Source organism: Ursus arctos, unplaced genomic scaffold (assembly GCF_023065955.2).
Source record: "Ursus arctos isolate Adak ecotype North America unplaced genomic scaffold, UrsArc2.0 scaffold_17, whole genome shotgun sequence".
Classification (NCBI taxonomy): domain Eukaryota; kingdom Metazoa; phylum Chordata; class Mammalia; order Carnivora; family Ursidae; genus Ursus; species Ursus arctos.
In genome coordinates, this window is record NW_026622841.1 from 35,159,552 (window position 1) to 35,183,172 (window position 23,621).

At 43.6% G+C, this 23,621-nt stretch overlaps 1 protein-coding gene across 1 annotated transcript in view; it reads right to left on the reverse strand.

The window, feature by feature from the left end:
- Positions 1 to 1,175: 1,175 nt before the first annotated feature.
- Positions 1,176 to 23,621, reverse strand: part of MOCOS (molybdenum cofactor sulfurase) — a 50,514-nt gene continuing 28,068 nt past the window's right edge. The window contains exons 9-15 of the mRNA XM_026496203.4: positions 22,143 to 22,305; positions 17,462 to 17,540; positions 16,185 to 16,306; positions 11,197 to 11,302; positions 8,344 to 8,482; positions 3,401 to 3,505; positions 1,176 to 1,366 (exon numbers count right to left, since the gene is read on the reverse strand). Coding sequence (XP_026351988.2) covers positions 1,235 to 1,366; positions 3,401 to 3,505; positions 8,344 to 8,482; positions 11,197 to 11,302; positions 16,185 to 16,306; positions 17,462 to 17,540; positions 22,143 to 22,305 — 846 coding nt within the window. The 3' untranslated portion in view covers positions 1,176 to 1,234. The remainder of the gene's footprint in view (positions 1,367 to 3,400; positions 3,506 to 8,343; positions 8,483 to 11,196; positions 11,303 to 16,184; positions 16,307 to 17,461; positions 17,541 to 22,142; positions 22,306 to 23,621) is intronic.

Below are 23,621 nucleotides of genomic sequence, written 5' to 3' on the forward strand. Positions count from 1 at the left end.
TCGTGCACTCTCTCTCTCTCCCTCTCTCTCAAATACATAAATAAAATCCTGAAAGAAGGAGAAGGAGGAGAGGAAGAGGAGGAAGAGAAGGAGCAGAAGGAGGAGGAGGAGGGGAAGAAGGAGAAGAAGAAGAAAAGCACCTAGAGATTCTTCCTAAAGACAAAATAACAGCGTGGGAAAATGGCAAGATAAAGGTTCAGCATTCCCACGGAGCCTCATTAAAGATCTCACCTAATTACTTCCAGTTCTGGAAAGAAATAAGTCACCGGAATAAAAGGTCCAGCACAGGGAATAGAGTCAATGATACTGTAATAGCGTTGTGCGGTGACAGATGTGCTCACAGGTGTGGTGAGCCCAGCATAACACACACAGTTGTTGATCACTGTGTTGTACACCTGAAACTAACACTGTACGGCAGCTACACTGAAATTAAAAAAAAAAAGTAGTGATAGAGAAAAGAGACAGAGAGAGAGAGAATTATAATAGGAAAAAAAAACACCACCTCATCTGGGGCACCTGGGTGGCTCAGTTAAGTGACTGACTTCGGCTCAGGTCATGATCTCGGGGTCCTGAGATGGAGCCCCATGTCCAGCTCGACGCTCAGCGGGGAGCCTGCTTCTCCCTCTCCCCCAGCCCCTTCCCCTGCTTGTGCTCTCTCTCTCTCCAAAAAATAAATAAAAATCTTAAAAAAGAAAGAAAGAAAGAAAGAAAGAAAGAAAGAAAGAAAGAAAGAAAGAAAGAAAGAAAGGAAGGAAGGAAGGAAGAGAAAGAAAGAAAGAAAGAAAGAAAGAAAGAAAGAAAGAAAGAAAGAAAGAAAGAAAGAAAGAAAGAAAAAGAAAGGAAGGAAGAAGGAAGAAAGAAAGAAAGAAAGAAAGAAAGAAAGAAAGAAAGAAAGAAAGGAAGGAGGAAAGACAGACCCTCATCAGATTGAAGTTACCCTACTTCAAACCCACAGGGGCAGGTTGCTGGGTGCGGCACAGCTCCTGGGTGCTGCCCTTGCTTCAGGAAAAGCCCGGAGCCCTCAGAACCGGCCTCCTGAGCTTGGCAGTGCACACAGGAGAGCGGGAATTAGGGGAAGCCAACAAGGGCTCCCTCTACCCCCAAGAGAACGCTCCTTGTTCAAAAGATGGCGTTCTACTGAGCCATGTGCTGATCTCAATAAAAGCAGACGGAGCTGTAAAAGAGAAATTTTAATTAACGCCGAGAAAACATTTCCGGAGATAACATCCCGATGTTAGTCAGAAGCGGGTAAATCAGGGTGCTCTGCGTTTTCTTTCAACACAGGGAGCACCTGGGACCCTACAGACAGGAACCGTGGGGACGACAAGTCCAGAGACACATGCATCAGATACACTCCAAAGTTCACCTGTGAACAAGACAGCAGCAACAAGCTAGATTATTTTAGCAGTTGAAATAATTTCATAAAGAAGAATGTGCAACTAAAATCAAGTCAAATCTTTGAAGACATGTCCTAGAATGTAGTGGGAAATTGGAATCCCAATTTCAGACACCAAAGATTCTCATTTAAAATGTCCTTTCCCAGGGCGCCTGGGTGGCTCAGTCAGTTAAGCGTGTGCCTTCTGCTCAGGTCATGATCCCAGGGTCCTGGGATCGAACCCCACATCGGGCTCCCTGTTCAGTGGGGAGCCTGCCTCTCCCTCTCCCACTCCCTCTGCTTGTGCTCTCTCTCTCTCTCTGTCAAATAAATAAACAAAATCTTTAAAAATAATAATAAAATAAAATGTCCTTTCCTAGGGTGCCTGGGTGGCTCAGTCAGTTAAATGTCCAACTCAGCTCAGATCATGATGGTGAAATCAAGCCCTGCGTAGGGCTTCACACTGAGTGTGGACCCTGCTTGGGATTCTCTCTCTCCCTCTCCTTCTGCCTCTCCCACCACCACCACCCCCACCCCCGCTTGCACGCACTCATGCACGTACTCTCTTTCTCTTAAAAATAAATACATACATACATACTATCCTTTCCCAACAGTCACCCCACACCGATTAATGGCTGGACCCATTCTTTTTTCTCCTTCCTGTATACCCTGAGCTTCTGGTAGGAGGGCCTGCATCCTGCTCTCTGCTTCTGACCACTGCCAGGCCAATTTCTGCTCTGTTTCCTGATATAAAAATTATTTTGTGAAAATAATAGCAAAATCCTGCATTTTCTTTGATGTGATTTTTTTTTTTTTTTTTGGATGTGGGGTAGGTTACATTCTCCAAACTCTCTAGAATAAAGATGGACGGTCCAAAATAAAGAGTTGTGTCAGTCTACTCAAAGTTTGCCATCAATGCAAGTGAGGCAGTAAGAACTGTTTGGAGCACACGACGTGCTCCCAGACCTGGCCATTGCTGTGATAATATCAGCTGGACACCCCCATGTTCCAGGCCCCAGGCTAGGGACTGAGGCCAAATTAATTCCTGAGAATTGTGCACATGTGGGTGAAGGGTACACAGGAATGCTCTGTAATATCTTTGCAATTTATCTGTAAATCTGAAATTATTCCAAAAATTATTTTTTAAAAAAAGTTGTGTGCACAGATTCTAAGAAGTACTATTGTCCTTCCATGCCCCATAGTATTTATGCCCATCCACCCCCCCGCCGCATGATGCAGACTCAAGGTCCCCACGCCCCAGGGGACACGGCCTGCACTCAAGTACAGACCAGTGTATCCCGTATCTGTAGGGAGACTGTGGCAATTACATAGTGTGAAACAAACCCCAGTTTTGGAGAGACACAGGAAACAGAGCAGAACATTTAAACCATGAGTGGACCTTCTAATTTATTACCGGAGAGAGATTAAATATTTACCCTATTTCAGTTAATTTTCAAGAAATGCTCCATGCAGCCTGTTTACCTGGCTTCCTAGAATTCTTGGCAGACAAAACCAGAACGTACTAGCCTAGACATAGATCTTCCTAAAGAATCAGTCTGTTATAAGTTCAGTTTCTATCATCTGGCATCCACAAAAACAACATTTGGTCATATGAACCTTCAAGAAGATGACTTACAGGCTTCTGAGAGTGAAATTTACTGAAATTGTCCATGCAGCTACTCTACTCACTAGATGGCATTCTACTCTCATGAGACATCCGTGGTGAAGAAAAGAATGATCAGGACAATAAAATCACTTCGCTTATGTACTCATTTCTTATTTATACCCCATTTATCATCAATGAAATTTGAGAGTACCAAAAATACACATCATAAGACCCCAAAAAGGAAGGAAATTGAGGGAAAGGAAAAATCAGTTGGTGCTGTGGATGAGCTCAGAACCTTAATGGTAGCGCATCAGCCGTAGACTGTCTCCCCACTTCTAAAGCTTCCTCCGCGCTCTTACTCAGAACTACAGCTCTGGTGTGGATAACGAGCCAGGATCATAGTTGGCAATCATGCTTACCTTTCTCTCGCGCCTCTCAGAAAGCTTTTGGAAAACATTTTGGTTTCGCTGCCCGGTTTGCTGGTCGATGCAAATCATCTGGCATCTGTGACAAGGCCCCGAAACCTGGGAGGTGAGAAGGGAAAAGACAGCGTTGCCATGAAAGTGACCAGGGAGGAAGCTGGGTCCGGGAGGACTGGTTGTAAGAGGTGGTCTCCAGCCCCAGTCATGCGGGGTGCTCAGTACTCTAGCTGCAAGGAGCCAGAAAGAGGCACCTCCTCACGTGGTCCTGGGGAATCATCCATATTTGCTCATCAGCTGAAAGACTGCTGCTTCAGGGCTTCATAGAGAAAGAGAAGAGTGGTTGCTATCTCAGGTTTCTTCCTGGATCCTCCCAGGAAGAAAAGAACTAACTGACTGGAGGGTAAACTGGGAGACAATAAACACCCATGGCCCCAGCACTGAGTCATCAGTAGAACCTTACTGTGTCCATGTTCTTTGACCCAGAAATTTCCCTACTAGGAATTTCACCTAAGACAAGAACCACAGGTGGGGCACCTGGCTGACAGAGGCGATGAGCATCCGACTCTTGGTTTCGGCTCAGGTCGTGATCTCAGGGTTGTGAGATCGAGCCCCACATGGGGCTCCATGCTCAGCTCTGAGTCTGCTTGAGACTGTCTCCCTCTCCCTCTGCCCTTCCCACTCGTGCATGCACGCTTTCTCAAATAAATTTTTAGAAAATGAAAGAAAAGAACCACAAGTACAAACACAGATTCATGTACAAGTATCTTTCTCACATTATTTGTAGCAGGGAAATCTGGGAGTATCTTAAACACCAAAGAGTAGAGAAGAATGGCCACACTCCATGTATATATCATGCAGGTATTAAAGTTAATCTATAAAGGGCTTTAAATAAAAGGGGTATTATTTATGTTTGTAATTGAAATAAGCAGGAAACAAAATTACATGTGTAGTCTTACATATATATATATATATGCATACACAGATTCTTAACAGGGGTTATACCATATGGTAGAACTTCTATTCTGGTTGGCCTGCCATGAGCGTGGATTACTTTATAGTGAGAAAATCTCCCATAAATGTTAACATAAAAAAAGAAAGTATGCATTCAGCAGTGACAAGATGCTTCTTCTTTTTTTTTTTTTTTTTGCATATATAAAAAGGGCAAAGGTACTTGATTTTTCTCCTTTGCTCCTCTGCTCACTCATGAGCAAACACAAAGTATGCACCGAAACCAGAAACACCTAAATGTGGCTACATCTTGGCCTGTTCCTATCGCTCACCTTCTGGCTGGTGGGCACTAAGTCAGGGAAGATATAACCTCACTGTGGTACCGAAGTCAAGATGGGCAGTCTTCCGTAAGCAGCTGGGGGTGCTGTACGGGGCTCTACCCTGCACTGGCTTTGATACTGGGCAGACCTACAACCTCTCGAAGCGGCATTTCACCATCCAGCCCCTTAGCTTGATTCAATGAGGATTCCAGGTACTATTTCTAGGATGCCAAGCCCATACCAGGCACTTAGCCATGCTCAAAAGTGGAAGCTATCATGATTATACACGAGAATCCCCCAGATGGAACAGGACTTCCACAAAATTGGAACACTAAGCCCTCCAGGATCAAGGACAGACATCCTGCCTTTTCTGCCTAGAACATTATGATTCCCAGGCCAGGCTCCCTCCGAGCCTGCAGAGACATAACCCACGGAAGAGATGTCCCACAGAAGGGATGTCCCACCAGCCCTGGGCCCGGGGACCCCAGCTGCCACCTGACGGACAACACTTCAAGAAAAAATACTGTCACTTTAATGAAAAGACTCTCTTAAAACAGTTTCTCAAGCTGGCAGAAGGAAAGATATTTTCCAGGCACTTTTTTCAAACACCAAAACAAAGAAATCAATTTTCTTAAAACACTGTAATTTTTAAGCTCTTTTTTCTAGTACTGTTATCCATTGGGATTTTTAAAAATTGTTTACAAGCATATGTGTTCTTTGAAAAATAACTCAAACAATGCAGAAGCTTTAAGAATTAAAAGAGGGGCGCCTGGGTGGCTCAGTCGGTTAAGCGGTTAAGCGTCTGCCTTCGGCTCAGGTCATGATCTCAGGGTCCTGGGAACAAGCTCCACATCAGGCTTCCTGCCCAGTGGGGAGCCTGCTTTTCCCTCTCCCTCTGCCTGTTGCTCCCCCTGAGTGTGCTCTCACTCTCTCTTTCCAATAAATAAATAAAATCTTTTAAAAAAGAATTCAAAAAGAAAGCGCTCAGCAGTGGCCTCCCTCTCTGTCCTCAGAGGCAAGCACCGCTAATGAGGCTGTAGGTTGCATGGGACTGCTGCTCGCAGCAGGACCCAATGAGCCATGCACCTGGGCAGCACTCTCCCTGGGCTCTCAGAGGCCACTGCACCCTCCCTGTCCCATTACTCCACAATACATAGTAGACCCCCTTCCATGTCTGTACTCAGAGACGACTCCATCCTTGGGCTTTGCAGCGTTCACGATGGCCTGGCATTCCTGGGGGCTGATGTTCTTCACTGTTCTATGAAGCCATGGAAACAGTTTCTAATTCTTTGTTGTTATCAATGATTTTGTAATAAAGGTCTTAATCCACATAACCCCTTTGGCCATTTAACATTTTTTAGCATCGATCTCTTTAAATGAGATTCTAAAGGCAACAGGTATCAAAGTTTTGATGACTTGATGATCCCCAGTGAAAAATTACTTTCCAAAAGAGACGTGCTAAATCTTTCTGCATTGCAACAGCCTCAGCCTGAGGATTAGCATCAGCAATGTCTTTTAAGCAGTTACTTTTTGAAAGGCACAGAACTAACTACAGTTTATACTTTTTAGCGCCTGCACAGGACTACACTGTATGAATATAGCATAATTTGTTTAACCAATCTCCCTTTTGTGGATATGTAGAATGTCCTCCAATTTCTCATATTTATAAAAGCACTACAATAAGTAAGTTTAAAAAAAAGATTTTTATTTATTTACTTGAGAGAGAAAGAGCAAGCAAGAGAGAGAGCATGAGCGGGAGAGAGGGCAGAAGGAGAGAGAGAAGCAGACTCCCCACTGAGCAGGGAGCCCTACACAGGGCTCCATCCCAGGACCCCGGGGCCATGACCTGGGCCAAAGGCAGACGCCCAACCAATTGAGCCACCCCGGCACCCCAATAAATAAGTCTGTAATATAGCTCTGCATACTTGTATGACTGTATTTTATGGAATAGATTTCTACCAATGAAAGTTTTGGGCCAAAGGGCAGGCATATTTTCACTTCTATTAATGAATGTTTATTAAGAACAGTGACCTAAAGAAAGCAAAGCATCTCAGAAAAGTTTCTTAAAGACTCTTTCCTGTATTTACGTCCCAGGGTAGAGCCATAGGTGCTAACATTGCCAGGACTCATGCTGACAGTGACAATTAAGCTAGTTCAAGTTCTTTCGCTTTCCTCTTTTCTTCCTTTATTTCTCCCTCCTTCTCTCCATTTATCAAACAACATACATTAATGTCTGTTCAGTATTAGGCAGGATATGTGAGAGCAAGTGTTTTAAAGACATGGCAGGGACAGAGCAACAGGAAATAAGAAGGGCAAGAGGAGGTCAGGACACAGGGATGGGTTGGGGGGTGGCGGGAAGGCTGATGCCAGAGAGAGGTCTGTGGGAGTGAATGTCAGAGAAGAGAAGAGATTGCTTTCTTCAAGCAGGAGCAGCTGCCAGGATAAGAGGAAGTCTGGGGAGTTAAATGGATAAAAGAAATTCTTTAGGACTTTTTGTGCCATTCAATTTAACTGCCCTCCGCAACCTCAGACCTCTGACATTCTTCAATCAAGATTTCAATTCTTGTTTACCGCTTTTCTGGATATTACAGTTGTGTTCCTTCCAAGTGCAGAGCCGGGACACAAGGTAGCCCCATTACAGTCAGTTTATATCACCGATTAATAACTCTACTATCAAAATAGTCTCATCCCCCACTTAAAGAACTGGCACATTCTGTGCAGATGACCCATCTTTCCATCCCTAGCTATTCCTTATCTATCCTGTCTATCCATTCTCTCAACAATCATTGAGCACTGACTCTGGACCAGGACTGCTCTGGGCCCTAGAGGGACAGCAGGGAACAAAACATACTTGGGCCCCACCCTTGGGTGCTCTGAAGGAGTAAGTAGGTGCTATGCAGAGTTGGACCTTTCCAAGGAGATGACCTCTGAGTGGAGAAGGGACAGCAAGACAAAGACACTCAGACAGGAAGCTGGACATGTTTAGGGAATAGAGAGAAGGGCGGTATGGCTGGAAGGGGGAGGCTGGAGGGGTCAGGGGGCTCAGGTCTCAGGGGTCTCAGGGGTCCTTCTTGGCTTGAAGGAAGAATGCAGGTTTTAGCCTAAGACTTCCTCACATCTTCCAGGCCCACAGCACGATTTGGGGCGCTCAGAGGCTGGGGAGAGAGGGCAGACATGGTTTTGCTTCTGACGACAAACTACTCTGCAATGGCCAGTGAGGCCAGAGGCAGAGGGAGGGAAGGAGGTGGGGTGGCCGTGGGCACTGAGGGACCGCTAGGCGTCTGGGTCCTCCTCCACAAGCACCAGAGAGCAGGGAAGTCCAACGGGTTTCAAGAGGATAAAGTTCTCACAGACACAAACATTCTAAGAAGACAGAGTTTAAGCCTAAACATAATGATGAATTGGGGACGCCCTGAGCCTGCGATCACTGGTACGGGGCAGATTCTCTCTGCCCCCACAGGAAACAGACTGCTGCCACCCTCGTGGGGAATAAGCGATGGGTCCTTCCAAGGGGACTCCCAGAATGCAGATGTCACAAACCCTCCCGCTGAGGATTTGAGGGGCAGAGTCAAAGACAGAGAGGGATTCCCACCTGCCGCCCTCCTGGCCTCAGACAGAGGTCAGTCTCCATCTGCAACCCTTGAGGAAGGAACTGAACTTCCCCCAACTCACCTGGAAATGCAAGGAACCAATTGAAATCTCATCCCACTTTTCTTCTTCAAAAGCCCTTGTTCCATTGGTAATAATATTGGCACGGAACCGTGAGATGAGGTCTTTCATTGGGAATAATTCCTCCTTCCCATTCTCATCACTGTTTAAGACATACCAGAACGGGGGAAGTGAGGAGGGGTGGATAACCGCACTGTTGTAATTGTTCAACATTTCTAGCACTCAATGCCTGACTTCATCAACCGTACCCTGGCCTGAGGCCTAGATGATCAGAACAAGCTCCTACCATGAGTAGCAGGCCCGCAGACACCCATCTGTCACACAGACCTCCAGGGTGACCCCTAGAGGCGGTGCAGAGGGTGAGTAGATCTTAGCTGAAGAGATGAAGGACGCTAGAAACCAAGGGGACGGGGGTCAAGTGAACCAACTTCTCCAAAAATACCCGTTCTACAAGGTGAGTCCAGACGAGACATTTAAGGAGCCTCGACAGGCTTAATTACCAAGGACCTAAAATGTTCCAAGAGCTCTACTCTTTTGGGATATCAGAACATCATGAATCACCAACAAGTACATATGGAGGTTTTAGTATTTATTTCCCACGGAGGACAGACTGGTGGTTTCCAGCGACGGGGGTGGGAGCAGGCAAAATGGGTGAAGGGAGTCGAATGATACAAGCTCCCAGTTATAAAATACGCACGTCACAGGGATGTAACGTACAGCATGATGGCTATAGTTATTTATACCGTACTATATATCTGAACGTTGCTAAGAGAGTACATCGTAAAAGTTCTCATCACAAGAAAAATAATTGTTAACTATGTATGGTGACAGATGTTAACCGAACTTATTGCTGTGATCGTCTCTCAATATATATAAATACTGAATCATTCTATTATACCTCTGAAACTAGTATGATATCGTGTGTCAATTATATCACAATAAAAACAGATTTACTTCCTGACTTCCATCCTGTTGGCAGTTAACTAGCATATACTATTTTTGTAATTCTTGTTGACAATTTTTTGTCTACTGCCATGAGGCCCCACAAAATGATTGTCTGCACCTCCGTGCACCCCCACCCCCAAGGGAAAAAGCACTGAAAAAAAGCATCTGAAAACTTCAACCAAAGAACCCACTCTATGATCCCATTATATTGGGTTCAAGACCAGGTGAAACTATCTATGGTGAACAAAGTCAGAATGGTGGTGACCTTCTGTAGGGCTGAGTCAGACGGGACACAAGGAAGGTTTCTGGTTTTCTAGAAACGTTCTCTACTTGCTCTGGCTGCTGGTTACATAGGCATACACATTTGTAAACACTCACTGAGCTACGGATTATGATTTTTGTGCTTTGTTGTGCTTCAACCACAACAACAACAAAATTTAAGTTGGGGAGGAAATTCTTAAGCATGGCTGGAATTTTCTCTGGAAACAGAACTGAAAGGCTCTGGTGGAGGTTAAGGCCGTATCCCCTTCCAAGCAGGGAGTGGTGTGTGAAAAGCCGGGAGCCAGGAGAACCAGGGCTAGCTTTGCCACTAGGTTCAACTCCCATGACCAAGGAGAGCGACAGTTTCCTCATCTGAAGTGCAAGGCTGGCACTTTCCAGTCCTAAAATCCTTTGATTCCGGATTTACCCTCCAGGTTACAAACCCTTCTTTTGTGCTTTTGGATATCAGAACATCATGAACCACTTGAAATAAAAGGAAAAATTTTATGTTCAAAAGCTATTGTGGTCAGCGTATGCATTATAGAGTCCATCAAATTTGAAAGTAGCACAGAGACACACCAACCAGAGCCCCCAGCAACCCTCTTGGGTACTAGGCACAGGCTGGTCCTCTCACCTGTCCCACCGACTCCCTGCTCCTCAGCCCTGCATTCAACCAGCTGGTAGGAAACACGGTCCCCTCCTGGTAGGAACCAGGACAGCCGCAAGCCTGTCTCCACCTCCTAGTTTTCCACACCATGAATCCCAGAAGACCGCTGCCCTGCTCTTTCCAGGGCTCTGGGGACCTGAGGAGTGTCCCTCGGTGCTGGGACAGCTCAGTGAACACCCAGGGACCACGCAGCTGCATCACACTTACGTACCCAAGGAGGGCGAGCTGGGCCACGGCCCTCTGTTGTGTGGTTTTGCCAATGACTATAAACAGGAATGACTAAAAACAGTCCATCTGTGTCATTTTTATTAAGCTATATTTTGTGAGTATGCACACACGTGCCCAGGACCACATGGCATGTGAGAGTCACAGGATCCCTGGCTCGTGATGACAGGCTCACGCACACCCCTCCTGGCCTGTGAACTAGGGATCAGCAGCTAGTCGCAGCTCTCACATAACAGTGGGGTGATTTTTTTTTTTTTTGCCCTAATGGTCTGACTACCTTGGGACTTCAATTTCCTCTAAAGAACAATGAGGGGGATTGAACGAACCCTTTCTAGAGCAGTGGGTGGGGTAAGCAGGCAGCCGTGCTATTCTGTCTGGTGATACAAACAAATAATATCTCTAGCTACAACTCTAGAGGCCTTCACAACCGCTCTCCCTTTCCCTCGAAATGACTGTGGAAGTAGGGCAAGGCTCCTAGGGGACAGGGAGTGGTGCGAGGGTGGGCAACAAAACTGGGTCAAGTTCAATTCAATTAAAGAAAATGTTAAGAAACAGAATGATTAAAAAGCGAGAGTTGGGGTTGACTAAGCATCATGAAGGCATCAAGAGAGACGTGGGAACTGGACCTAAGGGGTTTGTAACTTCCCGGGGCCTCAGTCTCTCCTCTGGACTCCGTGACTCCCCAGGTAGGTGCCAGGCTCACTCCCAGAGTCAAGTGGGTGATGCCTGTCTGCTGTTCCCAAGGCAAAGGGTCTTACCTGGCATTTAATTGCTGCTGAAGTTCCAAAACACTGGATCTGTTTATCAGCAAATACTGTGCTTCATTCACCAGAGAAAGGGTGGCCGTTTTACTGGCAGACTGATCTAAAAGTGATGGAGCATTTTAAACAATCTAAGTATCCATCGATGGAGGAATGGATAAAGAAGATGTGATATACATATATATCATATATCACATATATGTACAATATTATATATATATATCATATATACGTACAATATTATATCCATATATCACATATATCACATATCATATATATGTACAATATTATATATGTATATATCATATGTAATATGTAGATACATGTATACAATATTACTCAGTCATAAAAAGGAATGAAATCTTGGGGCACCTCGGTGGCGCAGTTGGTTAAGCGTCTGACTCTTGGTTTCTACTCAGGTCCTAATCTCAGTGTCGTAAGAGAGAGCCCTGCATCTCTCTGCTTGAGATTCTCTCCCTCCCCCCTGCTATTCCCCCCACCCGCTCGCACTCTTTCTCTCTCTCTAAAATGAATAAATAAAATCTTTTTAAAAAATGAAACCTTGCCACTTGTGACAACATGGATGGACCCTGAGGGCATTATGCTAAATGAAATAACTCAAACAGAGACGCCATATGAGCTCACTTGTATGTAGAATCTGAAACAAACAAAAAACAAAACAAAAAACAAGCTCATAGATACAGAGAACAGATTGGTGGTTACCAGAGGCAGGGGGTGGGGGTGGGCAAGAGGAGTAAAGGGAGTTAAAAGATACAAACTTCTAGTTATAAAATAAATATATCATGGGAATATCATGTACACATGGTGACTGTAGTTAACAACACTGTACTGCGTATTTGAAAGTTGCTAAGAGAGTAAATCTTTAAAGTTCTCATCACAAGAAAAAAATGTGTAACTATATATGGTGACAGATGCTAACCAGACTTATTGTGGTGATCGTTTCTCAATATATACAAATGTCAAATCATTATGTTGTACATCTGAAACTAATATAATGTTATATGTCACTTACACCTCAAAAAGTTTAAATAAATCTAAAAAGAAGAGTTGCTTTCTTGGAATACAAATGAATCATGTTTCCATTAGCTTGCATTTTTAAAAAGAAGACACTATTTCTACAAGGGAAAAAACTGCCCTGGAAATTATAAAAATGTTCTAAGCATGGCTCAAACCTCTCAGAAACAGAAAGAAAATGAGCTCCTAGAATACTCTGTTAATAATCTGGGGGAAAAAATAATAATGAAATGGTGAAGTGAAATTGGTCCAGCAAAGAAGACCTGGAGGCAACATTTAGAGAAGGAGAGATGGGAGGGAGTGGGGTATGGGTGACTTCCCCAAAACAGTCAAAAGAGATGCCTTGAGGAGGACCAGAAGCCCAGGAAGATCTTCTGAAACCAGTCAGGAAAAGCTGGTTTTTCTCATCAGGCAAGTGTGTGATGTTGACTTTGAAATAAATAATACAGGGGCGCCTGGGTGGCTTAGTCAGTTAAGTGTCTGACTCATGGTTTCCGCTCAGGTGATCTCAGGGTCTTGAGATCGAGCCCCGAAGCAGGCTCTCAGCATGGAGTCAGCTTGATATTCTCTCTCTCTCTCTTTCTCTCTCTCCCTCTCTCCCCCTCTGCCCCTCCCCCCACTCTCTCTCTCAAATAAATAAATCTTAAAAAAAAAAAAAAGAAAGAAAGAATTCAAGTTTTAAAACTACTGAAAGGAAAAAAAATAGAAAACGAGTAAAAGAAAAGTGTGCCCAGAACCGCTAGCAGCTTCTGTCAACCGTTTGCAGGCTGGGCATCGCTGTCCTTAACGAGATGTGAAAAAAGGTCAGCCGGACCAAGGCCACGTTAGCTGTCTCCAAACCAAGCTCGTGGAACCCAGAGTACACAAGAATGGATACTTTAAAGAGGATTGCTCTCCAGACCCGCTACTTCCATAGGTCCTCTTTGCTGAAACGGCTGCGCCAGAGAAGGGAGTGGAGTCCGAGTCCCCTCTGCAAAGGCCCTTCCTGAACTTCCCCGGAGGAAGGCTCACTCACCTCTCCTAAAACGCATTGCCACGGGGGCTAAACCTCTCCAGGGCGGAAAACGAAAGCCCCACTCCAAGCCCTGGCGTCTGTGCTGAGAAAATACAAGCCTCTAAAGCACGAGTGAGTGAATGAGCCTCCTGCAGGTGAGAGGGGTTCCCATTCCTCACTCTACACAAACCTGCCCAACCTAATTAAGGGGCCAAGAGACAGACGGTCTGAGTCATCGTGATGGGAGATCCCTGGGCTTTAATCATGTGCCTCAGAAGGAAGGTCTGAGTGACAGTGCGTTCACCGAATTCCTTTCATCCCCAGCTTTTTACTGACTTAAATAAGGTTTTCCAGAGAAGAATCAGTGCTGAGCACCCGCTTTCCAGGGCACAGGTGACAGTCATTCAGGGACAGGGGAATTAATGGCAGCAGCGGGTGGGGCGGGTGCATCACATTAAGAGATTCATTTTCAACAATGTTTTTATGTTTATTAACTATTTTTTCAAACTTTGTAATATCTTGTATTGCTTTGATAAACTGTGTACTATTAAAGACTCATCCTAGAAAATACCTCCTAACACTTAGACTCTTATGATCACAGCAAACTTGGAAAATGTGTATATATTTCTATTTATATGTAACTGTAGTTTCAGATAAATATGATAGAGTGATCAAAGAAAGATTTTCAAGCATGAAATATATAACACTAAAACAAAATTCCATCAAGGAAGTGGGATGGAAATACAAATTGAAGAAGGAAAAGGAAAGAAATAAAATTTCTGACCATTAAAAGGCAGTTTGCCCATACGTATGTATTTTTTTTTAATGAAAACTCTTGAGAATCAAACCACTAAATATTGAAATTCCACTGGCCAATTTAGATGACAATCTAAAAATGTCCAAGGAGGTAGTGTAACTCTAAAAAAGTTCCTCTCGGGTGTACCAACGTGAAAATATTCAAAGACCAGCGGCCTAGCCCATCAGAGACCACTCCACCATAAACAGCATCCATGCAGTTTAATATTCTCAAGCTGACACTCCCTGGCACTGCAGGGACAGACTTCCCTTCCCACCTACCTCACCAGGTCGCCATCTCCCACCAGGACAGTCACTGCCGCCTCCCGCCTGGCCCCCGTGCTCCCCTCACCTCCCTCCCTGATGCAGCCTCCACACCAGGCCAAGAGTGTCTTTTCAGCACACGTGACCTCACAGAACTCCTCAGCTTAGAGTTCTTCAGTGAGTGCCCCCAACCACAAGACAGTGCTCACTGACTCCTCAGCCAAACATTCATCTCTTCTCCCCAGCTCTGCCCCAGGGCGCCCCTCCCCACATGCAACCCTTCCTAAACCCTTCTCTGCGCCCATGAAATGCCAAGCCCTGCCATTCTGCTCCCGACTAACCTTCCTGCCTCTCTCTGCCTAGAAAACTCCTCTCTCATGTTAAGGTACAGCTCCAAAGTTACGTCCTCCCTGAAGCTCTCCGTGATTCACTCCAGGTGTGGGGGACGCCTCCCCCACACCCGTGCCCTTTGCATAGATCTTTATTGTGACCTTTATGTTAACGTCACTGTCTACTGGTAAGCCATAGCTTCTAAACTTAGATCTCGAAGGACCATTACCATTGCTTCCTAATCTTCGCCAGCCTCCTGAAGACCCAGCTGAGCCCCAGGTAGACAGGAGGCACTGGGAATGATCAGACCTTATCCTGTCAGTTCATTTCTATGGTGGCCCTGGTCCTGTCGAGCCCCACTCCTTTCATGTCCCTACTCACAGAATTGCCCATTTCTCTCTCCCCTTTCATCACGTCTCTTAGGTCACCTGTGCCCAAACACCACCAGCTCACCTCCTCAATTAAGATGAGCATACATTTATTCCCCTTCTCCATCACACAGCAACTCAAATTATTGAACGACTTCTGACACGACAAATTGTCGACACTTCTAAAAGTGCGAGTAGATTATATCCTTTGAATCCTCTCTCTATTATACGTTTTCAGGGATTCATAGGTTCACCTGTCCAGGTCCCTCAATCCAGTCACTGGTCCCCATACTGTCAAAATGCTACTTGAATTTCCAAGCCAGTCTCTCTGGGAGCTAATCACCAAGCCAGGTCATCCCTACACAAATTAATAATGTGGCAATGACTCACCCACCCATTCATTCATCTAGTATTTACTGAGCAACTACTATGTGCCAGATGCTGTTCTGACACTGGGGATACAGCCCCGAACAAAGCATACAAAACTTCCTGTCCTCTCAGAGCTTACGATCTGTCACAATCCCATAAACAGAATAACTGAGTAAAAGGCATGGCCTCTGGGATGGGAAAAGTACCAGACAGAAAAATAAAACAGGGAATGAACTGAAGAGGTTCCGGTAGGGGCTCTGGTTCTAAGGAGAGCAGTCAAGCAAGGCTTCCCTGAGAAGGGGATGCTTGAGCAGACACCTGAAAATGATCTCTTCTTCCCACGTGGTACTGTTAACTTTCAGATACTTTCTTCTCTGCTGTCTCACTTCAGATAACAACAGCTCTGGCAGGAAAAACTGTCGGCACTTTTACAAGTGGAAAGAGTTGGGGTCTACACCAGTCGAGGCACCACAAGGCTTAACATTTGCCAAGCTCTTACGGCCATGTGGCAGAGCCAAGACTAGAAACCGGGTTTTCTTGTTCCTGCATACGATCTGAGGACATACCAAGCTACCCATGTTTTTATGTAACCCAATGAAACTGCTTCTAAACAGGGAGGACTGAGACAGAGAGCTTGTCGGTGGCAGAGCAGCTGGCTGGAAGCCCACCTCCACCTCCTTGGGGTCATCCTGGAGACCACACGTGGGTCCTGCAGACCACCCTGCTTTCCGCGCATGAGCAGGTCGCCCTGTAAATCCATTCCGCGGGCTGATTTGGAGTATGCCAGGGGAAAGTTCCTGTCCCCTAAGAACTACGTCCAAATGTGATACCTTTGCCCCGTCTCTTTGCACTTCTTTGAAAGTCTGAACTTTGTTTGATCAATTGACATGGACGGCCGAAAAACCTTGACAACCAGCTCGAAATTTTTTCTCCACAATTATAAGTATTTACCCTGAGGGAGAAAAAAAAAAAAGGAGGGGGGTGAATGTTATTTAGTATTCCTTTAAATAATTCTTATTCTAAACAGCAAAAAAGTTAGATTGCAAAATATAATACAGTGTAATAAATATAATGTAATACGATATTGCATCCCAGGGAGAGAAGCCTAAAGCGACAGCGTGATCAGCTGAGGGGGGACGGCCAACGCAGGGGAAGACCCGGGGCTGGGGCTTGCGCAAAGCCTTTAGATCAGATAGAAAGCTTTAGGTGTTCATCTTGAAAATCCTTGTTTATATTACTTATAGCCACTGAATAGCACAGAGCTTAGAATTTGAGAGCTTCCAGGGCTGTTCTTTGCTTTAAGAAGCCCTTGAACCCAGACATATGTTCTGGATTTTTACTATGGGCTTGACTAATATTTTTCCTCATGGCCAGACCACATGGAATAATGGGTTTGGTTTGTGAAAAGAACGCTATGCCTTCAAGTTACCAATAGAAGTACATCTATTGATCCAGCTTTTTTTTTTTAACTCTGCAATCTTAGAGACTTCTTAAATGTAACTTAAAGCATTTAAATTTTTAAAAATTGCTTTAAACTCTACACATCACCAGGATTTATAATGCAAAATTGCTAATAACCTACATTGGGATTACAAGATAGATAGAATGGAAAACCTGTCATATCCTTAATTTTTACTGGAGCAAATAGCTGCCTACCTGTGTCTAGAAAGGGAAGCGTAGAATGAAACCTCATTTAGTTGCACTTTCTCTCCAATGCTCTGAGAGATTGCATGAAAGTCCATTTTCATCAATTGGGGCACTTACGGTTCTGAGCAGAAGATGCCTATCTACCCCTTTAATAGCCAGAAAAGAGCATTTCTCTCAAATGCAGCTAAATGAAATGTACAACCAGGAATAAGCCTCATAAAAAACAGCAGGTACCCCTAAATGGCTCCATTTCTCTCTGCTGGCATCCTGAGGAAGGAGCACATTTGGTAGGTTTGAAGAACAGCGTGGGGCAGTGTGGTCAGAGTGAGTTCGTGAAGGGAAAGGGGCAGCCGGCTGGATACGGGGTGCAGCTGAGGACCAATCTACAGGGCCTTCCTCTCTTCCCCCTCTGTGCCACCTGCAGACGGATCTGAGGGTTTCACCTGCCGCAGACTCTCACCTGTCCGCGCAGACCTTGCTTTGGCAAATCTGAGCCCGTTCACCATTTTCCTCAAGAGGCACCTCTATAGGCTCCATCCCTAATGAAAAAGGTTAGAGACAGATTAATTATCAGGCAAAAAGAACAACTATTTAAGTGAAAGTCCATTATCATGAAATACACAAGAACTGTAATGACCCTGGAAACTGGTTGGATTAAATCACTGGCCAGATGTTGGAAATCTCCTTATAACTGAGATTCTCTTTCGCATGATCAAGACCACCAACTGTATGTACATCAAAGAGCCTTCTCATGGAAGACTCTGCACTCGGGCAGTCGCATCCACAGTCACTGGAACACTATAAACCCCTTAAAAGACTTCTCTACCTCTGGACAACTCCACATCCCAAGGTCATTGTTTTCTAAGCTACCTTAAGTCCTTTAGAAATAGGCAGGCATGAAGGCTCATTCTGTAAAGATATCAGCGTAGAGTGTTAATTCGCAAGAACCCATGGGAGTCAGCATCAAAATGGGCTCCTGCACCAATCGTCATTACCTGGAAAGAAAGACAGATAGATGGACAGATAGATAGATATACAGACAGATAGGAATAAAACTATTTCAGTAGGGTTGGGAAGCTTTTTTTTTTTTCATTGTTACATGTATCATAAGTATGAAGGAGTATATAGCATATGTATGCAACAGTTTAAAGAATAATAATAGTTAACACTCATGTACCCATTACCCAGCTAAAGTGCTATTTATTCTTTAAATAAAGTCAGAGTGAAATACGTGGATGAAACGAGAAGAAACTGATCCAGTGCCATTAAGGAGTGAAAGACCTTTGGTAAAGGCTGGAACTGCTGAGGCCCTTGCTACTCTGCACTCCTTGCTCTCTGTGAGTCCTTAAGAATCCAGGGAAAGGCATGAAGCCAAGACGCCTGAGTGGAATGTGTGGCGGCCCCTACTCTGTGGATGCTAGAAGCAGGAGCTCCTCCTGTGTGACCCACCTGAGCCCTCCGGCCTTCTCAGCACTGCTGCCAGTCACACTGCTCACCAGCATGACCCATCCTGGCCCTCGGGCACGCGCATATCATGCACACCTGTATCCCTGCCCATCCCAGTCCTTCTTCATCACACAGAGCACAAGAAATGGGCATATCACCAGCTTTGCATCATGCCTGCTACTCAGGCCCTGCCCATCACAATGGGGCTTTCACCACGACAAAGGGAGAGATGCAACAATTTGAGTACTAAGTATTCCATGAACTGTGTCCCCTGCTCCTCTGCACCTTACAGGTGCACAGCCAGTTCCATGCTCCTGTCCCCATGTGGGGAAAGCCAGAAGAATTACTAATCCAGAATGTTCCCGAAGTTTGGAGAAGGAATGTGCTGTGCTGAATAATTACAGATGCTGCTGTGTCAAAAGGGTGTGCATGGAAGAACGGCACAGTGCCAGGTATGCACCCACAGAGGAGAGCAGTAAAGTGAGCTTGGGACACTGGTTATGAGGAAGTAACCAGAGCAGGGAGGACAGCATGTGGACAACGGCACTCCCTGGGCAGCCAGCGAGGGGCCTGTACACACCCTCTTTCTATCCTTACACGAGGCTCTAAATAAATCCAGGGTCTTTGGCCCTCAGTTGCCTTCTAAAGGTCATTGCAGGCCTCTGGTTAAGGCAACAAAATCTGGGGTCCAACCATGAATTGAATTCAAGGGCCCCCAAAAAGTTCATGGGGAGTGAGTTCTTTCCATATGCACTAAGTCCTGTGCTCGGCTCAGAGACGCAGAGAAATAAAAGAGCCTGATGTCTGGACTCAAGATGGCTAGAATCTTTGGGAGTGACGAGTCACACGCATGAAACCATTATAATGTCTTGTTTTACTGTTTATTATTCAATTTGTGTTGTCATGCATTGCCAAAAGATGCCCTTACTCCACCCACAATGTGGGAGTTCCCTGCGAGTGAGCAGAATATCTGATACATGGTAGGAGGGGACACCACATGGCTTCACAGAGTGCTGCTAATTTGGAGTGCAAAATATCAGATATTTGTTTTCTTTCTCTCTCCCATTCCTCGCATTGTGGGATAAACCCTACATAATCATGATATATATTTTTATGCCTCAGAGAATAGAAAGAAAGAGAAGCAATCTACTCAATTCTTTTTGTATGTTAATATCCTGGATACCTGAACTTAAATAAGAAAAGCACAGTAAAAGAAGGTGATGTATCAATTTCACTAATAAATAGGTACAAAAATACTAAACGAAATATTAGCAAACCAAATCCATCAATGTATCAAAGAATCATTGCCAAGTAGTGTTTCCCCCCAAGAGTCCAAGGACAATTTATTACTAGACAGTCTACTAACATAAGACATCACAATAATAGACTATAAGAAAAAAATATGATAACCAAGAGATGCAGGAAAAGCATTCAATAAGAATAGACCATTAGTCATCATATGGCTAAATAAGAAAAGAACTATTTCAGCTTGGTAAAACAAATCTATCAAAAACCTACAGTAAGCATCATTCTTATTTTTGAAACTTTAAAAGCATTCTATTCAGATCAGTAACAAAGAAAGATATCTTCCATCACTGCTTCACCATTATACAAGCAGGCTAAGACAATGCAGTAAGATAAGAAAAAGAAAGAAGAGTAATAAAAATTAGAAAGAAAGATATGAAACTATTATTATTAGAAGATGATATGACAATTTACACAGAATGTGTGAAAGAAAATCTTCAGATTGACTAATAAAACTAATAGGAATTCAGAAAAAGTAAAGGGGAAAACATTATATACAAAAATCAATAGTGTCTCTATGTGCATTAAATGGTATTAAAAATATTCCAACAAACTATTACATAGCAGGGCACCTGGGCAGGTCAGTTGCTTAAATGTCTGACTCTTGATTTTGGCTCCAGTCATGATCTCAGAGTTGTGAAATTGAGCCCCACATCAGGCTCCACGCTGTGTTCTCTCTCTCTCTCTTTCTCCCTCTCAAAAATAAATACATTCATTCATTAATTAAAAAAAAATTTACATAGCAAAAAAAGGTGTAAAAGTTTCTGGAAAATATTAAAATTTGGAGCAATAAAAGAAGTCCTAAAAGGAAAGAGACACTATTAGAAATAAAAGACTCAATACTATATGATACAAATTCTTTTGAAATTAATATATGGTATTATAATCAAAATATGATTGCAAATATATGACTACAAAATATGTGATTTTACAATCAAAATCCCAAGAGGGCACACCAATAAAAATACAGAGATTGTCAAAGTGGATTAAAGAGCGTGAGCCAACTCTATTCTGGATACAGGAAACTCACTTTAAATATCGCGATACAGGCAGACAGACTAAAAGTAAAATGGAGCCTTCAGAAAGATGAAAAAAAACCTCCACAATGGGAGAAAATATTTGAAAATCATAGATCTGAAAAGGGACTTGTATACAGAATATAGAATGGACTCTTACAACTCAATAATTCAAAAATAAATAAGCAAAGAATTTGAATAGATATTTTTCTGAAGAAGATAGACAGATGACCAATAAACCCAAGAAAAGATAGTCAGCATCATTAGTTCTAAAGGAAATGCAAATCAAAGCTGGAGAGGTACCACTACACACCCACTACAAGGACTATTGAAAAACAACAACAGAAAATAACAGGTATTGAGGACGTGGAGAAATTAGAACCTCTGTGCATTGCTGGTGGGAATGTAAAATGGTGATGCAGCCAGCCACCTTGGAAACACTAAACATAGAGTTCCCACGTGACCCAGCAATTCTACTCCTAGGTATGTACCCAAGAGAATGGAAAACATATGGCCACATGAAAACTTGTACACAAATGTTCACAGCAGCATGATTTCTAATAGCCAAAAAGTGGAGACAATCTAAATATCCATCAACTACTAAATGGATTTTCAAAATGGTATATCCATGCAATGGAATATTATTCAACAATATGGATGACCCTCGGAAAACATAGTGTTAAGTGAAAGAAGCCAGTCACATACCACGTGATTCCATTTACACAAAACATCCAGAATAGGCAAATCCATAGAAACAGAAATTTGATTAGTGGTTGCCAAGGACCAGGGATGAGGCTGGCGATGGGAAGTGACTACTAATGGGTATGAAGTTTCTCTTTTATGGCGATGAAAGTGTTCTAAAGTTGATTGTGGTGATGGTTGCACAACCTCATGAATATACAAAAAAATGACTGACCTGCACACTTCCCTCAATAGCCACATGTAAGCAATGGCTACCAACTTGGACAATATAGACACTGAACATTTCCATCAACACATAAAGTTCCATTGGACAGAGCTGATCTATACTTCTGTATATGTTAGATAGTTCATAACAAAAAATCAACAAGGAAGAATTAAACCTTGAGTATGTACTATGACAAGTGACTGAAATAAAGGGAAGGTAAGTGAAAAAACCTATAATTTCACATTTTGTACATCTTTATTTCCTGAGTGAATTGTCAGATCTTTACCTCTCTCTAGGAATTTCTCAAAACAGAAGGAGCAAGAACTTTGTGTTGTCTCTTAGACAACATTTCACTTACTTTAGGATTATTTTAGTATTTGTAGAGGAAAACCAATTGTTTTAGTTTCATAGGAGTATAAAAACTACTCTTGACAGTTGATTTGTGAAAATGAACCCAGTTTTCACACCTTTGGCTTTGATGACCATGACCTTTTGCTGCAGGTCAATGAAGGGCTGGATCAGGCAGAGCCGGGGCTCCTGCTTCTGACTCAGGCACACACCGTTGTGGTTCACAACCATCCAGCTCCGGTCATACAGCAGCCCTTGATTTCCTAGAGGCCACTTGGTCACCTAAACAAAAAGGTAAGTGCATTTTAGGGCAGGGCTCCTCAAAAATGGTCTTTGCATTATTGCACAGGTACAGACAGACTTCATGAATTCAGCACATACTCTGGAAGGAAGACATGAAGGAAGAAAAGAAAGTAAAGCAAAGAAGACGATGCAAAGGAGACAGTGCGAGAGCGAGATACCTTCCATTCACCCTCCAACTCCACTTCTGCCCTTCTCGTCTTCAACCTGTCTTTTAAATGGGTAATGTGTGTGCATGGAGCAATATTCAGAAAACACAAGAGTGTGCATGGAAAGTAAGTCTCCACTCCACCCCATCTCGAAGCTCCCCTCCCCGCAGACTTCCATCACTCTCACTTTCTCTATATCCTTCCACAGTGCTAAATGCTGTGCAGGCATACCCTCATGCTACAGACATATTTCTCGCACAAACTGTGGCTATCCTGGCATGGTCACTGAGTTGATCCACTTGAAGTGTACAAGTTTTCCTGAATTCTTCGTATTTCTACAAAATTAAAATGTAAATTACACCCACTGCCCAGATAGCTCTTGCCTTCTAATACCATTCTCCAATAAGAAAGAACTGGAGAAATGGTTGATTCTAGGGCTGGGTCAGGAGCATCTGGTGGTGATAGAAAAGTAAGGAAATACTCAAAAAACAAAATGATGGGAGTATGTCAAAAGGGTGCAGGAGTCAGCTGAAAGCATGCCCACTGGCCAAAACTGGAACAATTTGAGCAAAAATAAGAACAATGATGTATTACTATTGTCTTATAACCCAACATATAAAATACATATTCATGAGTCAATACTGAAATAAATACGTGATGGAATAAATAATAAATAAATACCCAAATATATAAATAAGAGAAGTTAGCTCTCCATATAGAAGAACCTCAAATAATTGATGTAGATGCCCCCCCCAAGAAGGAGTATAACCCCCAACCCCTTACATGTAGGCTGCACTTACTGACTTACTTCCAAAGTTCAGTATGGAAAGGGAGTGGAGGAGAAACTTTATAGTGAAAAAACCTGGTAAATATTCTCTCAACAAGATGATCAGGGTTAATTAACATCAATAGTGATAAGTCATGTTGATAGTATGCACTATGGTATGATATGATATGATATGATATGATACAATATGATATATGATATTTGATATGATGAGAATAGCCCTTTGCCTCTGTGGTCCTCCTCCCCCAAAAAACCCATAACCCCAGTCTAATCATGAGAAAGACATCAGACAAACCCAAATTGAGGGACATGCTAAAAAATACCTGACCAGTACTCCTCAAAACTGTCAAGGTCATCAAGAA